Below are 4,114 nucleotides of genomic sequence, written 5' to 3'. Positions count from 1 at the left end.
TGATGTTTAAACTCATATCTAGAATATTCCAGAGTGTAATATTCCCTGCCATTATCAATTACAATTAAAATTCTTAATTATTCCATCTTGTTTCCTAAAGGACTGGATTAAGTATTGGTTTGTCCTACGAGGAACGGGCCTCATGTTCTACCGAGACCCCACAGCAGAGGACAACGGCATCTTAGATGGCATTATCGACCTCAGTGTTGCAAAGTCCATTGAAGAGTGTGATGTTGCCAGAAATTATGGCTTCATGATATTGGTAGGTGAATCTATTCTGATGGAAAGAAAAATGTGTGTTGGCTTGAATACAATGATATGCAAATAATGGTTTAGTTTGATTATATTTCTGATCAATATAAAATAAATTCAAAGGTTATTAATCCTTTAAATGAATATCATCCCTCTTGTCACATATAATATGATTTTTTTGTTTACATTTACTACCCAGACTTGGGAGGAGAAGAAGTACGTCTTCTCAGCTGTAACATCAGGCATCAGAGGGAACTGGGTCCAAGCTTTAAGAAATGCTGCCAACCTCAAGGAATCCAAGGATCGACCGCTGACCCTCGGAGAACAGATTGAAAGGGAGATTGTAGCGAAAAGGGACAGGCATAATTCACAGAGGTAAGGCTGACACTCGTATATTAATGATTTATGTAATTGTGTGGCCTGATTTATTCGAACTTTTTGAAATAACCAGCAATTTTCTCAGTTGCTTGGATATTTGGTTTATGAAGGTGTTTTAGGATAATAGATTTATAGACTTAAGATTTAATTATCAAGGACCTGTTAGCAGTTGCAATCTTATATAGGAAATTCTTTATATTGTTTAGTTACTTTCGCTACATATTGGCTGCTATTTTTACCAGTTCGACTTTTGAGAGCATGGCAGCGGAACGCGACCAGGGAAACGATATTCACAACGACTCCATCTCCTCCGCCAACAGTCGCTATGTGTTTTCATCAGATGATGAGTATAGGACTGCATCGGAAACATCAGGTGGGATTCGTATCCAGAACAAGGAGGATAACTTTAAGTGCGGTGAGGAAAAGGAAAATGTTATTCGTGCGCAGTGGTGGTTGCCTGCTGGTCTTTGTGTGGCACATAAAATAAGAAGTGATAACTCTCTCTTGGGTCCATAATGGTGAAAAGGAAAGGCAATCATCCTGTCTAAGATGAGGAATAGAGGAACTGTATACAGATTCAGATGACCTAAATGTAATATATATTTTAGAACTTTTAAGGTGAATAGGTTTATTTTTTTTACTTGTTATTTCTCTTTCTATTTCTTTCTTCAGAGTTCAAAGAATTTTTTTCATAGAAGCAGATTTTTAAAAGACTGAAACAAAGAATAGAATAGGTACCTAATACCAAGGCTATCTAAGGCACATTCAGTGTTTGGGGGTAAGCACACTTAGGGGTGAGATGTGTATTTAGGAAATTATACATTGAGTGAAGGTCCTTGTACATAAGGGGCATGTAGGGAAAAATTATTAAAGTAAAAAAAGAGAGTTATCACTTTCTGACATAAATGCACATAACAACACTGTATCTTAAGTCAGTTTGTACAGCTGAGAGCCCTAACAAGACAGTTTATTATCTGGAGTTAATTTTTTTGCATCCATTTTCCTCATTTGAAAAAATAGTTGCAGCTGTAGCCTAGGAAATGAAGTAAAACAAAAAGAAAATGAATACTTCCACCTAAAAGGGGTGTTGTGTCTTTGAGTAAAAGCTTGTTTTTTTATTTCCTTTCCTACTGCACTTATTTTGTTTAGTTTGTGCATTTGTTCTCATATCAGTTTTCATTACAAGCACTCACGTTTAGAAAATCATATTGATTCATCTGTCTTTATATTATGGCTTTATGTTGCTCACTATGATAGACATGATAATGATTTAATCATAGCAGCTTTGTATGAAGGCATTTGACTGTAATTTTATCCCATTTTAGTACTCTGTGCTGATGAAATGCAATCTTAGGAGGAAGTATCTAACTTTTTGAGTATGATTGCATTTCTGTCAGTTTTATAAGAAAGTTAATTGAATATTGATTACTAAACAGTATTTCATTTACAAGCTTTAAGAACCTGTGAATTTTATGTTAATAGAAAATTTCATATAAAATCCAATAGATGCTAACTAAACTATATAACATTATTTTTATAGACAAGTAGTGAGTGCTATAATTCAGTATTTGACCTACATAGAGCTAATATTTTAATAATCATAACTAATTTCTCTGTCCCAACTCACAATAGAACGAGCCCGATCACGCTCCAACTCAAGAACAAGGTCAAGCAAGAGATCAAGGTCCTCCCCACCAACGTCACGCAGAAACACACGCGATGACTTCCCAAGCATTAGCAAAGATGAAGTTCTAACATCCTGCTACTCGGAATCGGGATCTCTTCACTCCATCTCAGATCTTGATGCACAGCACAGGCCAGAAAAGGTACATCAGCTAAGATGTGTTTATCATTTATGCTCATTTTTAGGAAAAGTGGCAAAGCAAAGATTGTTTTTATTTGATTTGCATTTGACTTACATTCTTAAGACTGTAATTTGTATCTCAATGTTCATAGGACAGCAGTGCCACAACCCTTACTGGCTCAGGTGATGCTCTCTTGGTGGATCTTTTGGAAACGCAGGTGGAGAGCCTTAAAGCCAAGCTAGAACAGACTCAGGTAAGTGGCTACAACTTTCTCCTTTTTCATGTGACTCAATCTTCACTGCTGGTCATCCCTGTGTCAAGGGTGAGTATTAAAATGGATAGCATAGATTCCTTGACATAAAACTTGTTATATATTGATAAAATTTACAAGCATTTGCTGCTATTTAAATCTCTTTTGTAATTTTTTCGTATGTGGGCTAGTATTTAGTACTTTAGTCTCACCAGTAGTATATGTGTGTAGTTACTTTACTTGGTCAGTGTGAGCTCAAGGTTACATGTCCATTGTGTCAATGCTTGCTGTGGCTGTTTCTGTCCCTGTCATATGTAGCTTCAGTTTCTTTACACTCTAATATAAATATTGAATGAAATAATTCATATTCTCCTTAAACGTAAAGGATATAAATGCAGGATGTTGTTTTGAATCTAAATTTTTTGTTTAAAATTGTATGTTAAACAAATTATTTAAGAAGAGAATGTGTGCTATGTTATGCTTTTATGTTACATTAACATGAATATGAAGTTTTTGGTTGACCTCTGTGACTGGATGCTGACAATCAAACCAAGGAAGTGCACTTAGATGAGAAATGAGGGAAAAAGGGAGGTGGAACCACTGCATCTAGAGGAAAGAAAAGGAGTAGGAAATATGTCATGGAGCCTCTTTTGTGAGGAAAGCATTGTGGGCTCCCGTGGGATGATAGAAAATATGAAGCATAATTAAATGAGGGAGATCAAGGAATAATTAAATGGATAGAGAACTGAAAGGCAGAAGAGAGTTGAAAACAGATGACTTAAGTGAGCTTAAAACTTAATATGTAGTGGAATAATAGCAAGACCGAGTGTCATAGTGATAGCTTACAGACTTAGTTGGAAATGCAAAGATAGGATGTGTGGAGGGTTCTTCAGCCATGGACATGACATGACAGAGTAGGGAATGATCATACTTCTGATGACAGGTAGATTGAATGATCGACAAGGATGGAAGAGAAGACTATGAAATTGTTATGGAAGATCAGCTGAATGACAGATTGCACCATGAAGAGAAGTCGTAATACATACTGCAACTAGTTTGGATGCTAGTAAAGTAGGGCATGATTGGTTTTATCATAGAAAAGTCACTGAAGAGTACATTTACTCTATATATCATTAGTACTTAAGACTCAATCCAAGACTTGGGTTCTGACCAGTGAAATGATGTTGAAATGCATGTGATTCTTTGATTTTGACTGGCAAGTGTGAATGAGGTCCTTGTGCTGAGATATAAATAGGAGCACAGGGAAAGCAGATCATCATTGATGCTGTAAGAGTAGGGATGACTGAAGCTTGTTACCGTGATGCACCAACCAGGCCGACTACCTGGAGCTCCACAAAGAGAACTCTGGCCTGAAGACCCGTCTGCGGAACGGTGGTAGAGCTTCCCCGTCCAACACGGCCACTGGGGC

General features: G+C 36.8%; 1 protein-coding gene across 1 annotated transcript in view; it reads left to right on the top strand.

The window, feature by feature from the left end:
• The window catches only part of LOC119586376 (protein MLP1 homolog), a gene marked incomplete in the record, with an annotated part of 73,375 nt that overhangs the window by 49,764 nt on the left and 19,497 nt on the right, over positions 1-4,114 (top strand). Inside the window, 6 exon segments of the mRNA XM_037935088.1 lie at positions 101-262; positions 452-627; positions 873-1,045; positions 2,263-2,456; positions 2,587-2,688; positions 4,020-4,114. Coding sequence (XP_037791016.1) covers positions 101-262; positions 452-627; positions 873-1,045; positions 2,263-2,456; positions 2,587-2,688; positions 4,020-4,114 — 902 coding nt within the window.

This window comes from Penaeus monodon, chromosome 21 (genome assembly GCF_015228065.2).
Source record: "Penaeus monodon isolate SGIC_2016 chromosome 21, NSTDA_Pmon_1, whole genome shotgun sequence".
In the NCBI taxonomy this organism is placed as follows: domain Eukaryota; kingdom Metazoa; phylum Arthropoda; class Malacostraca; order Decapoda; family Penaeidae; genus Penaeus; species Penaeus monodon.
The sequence above is the reverse complement of the archived record's forward strand: the minus strand, read 5'-3'. Positions and strand labels throughout refer to the sequence as shown.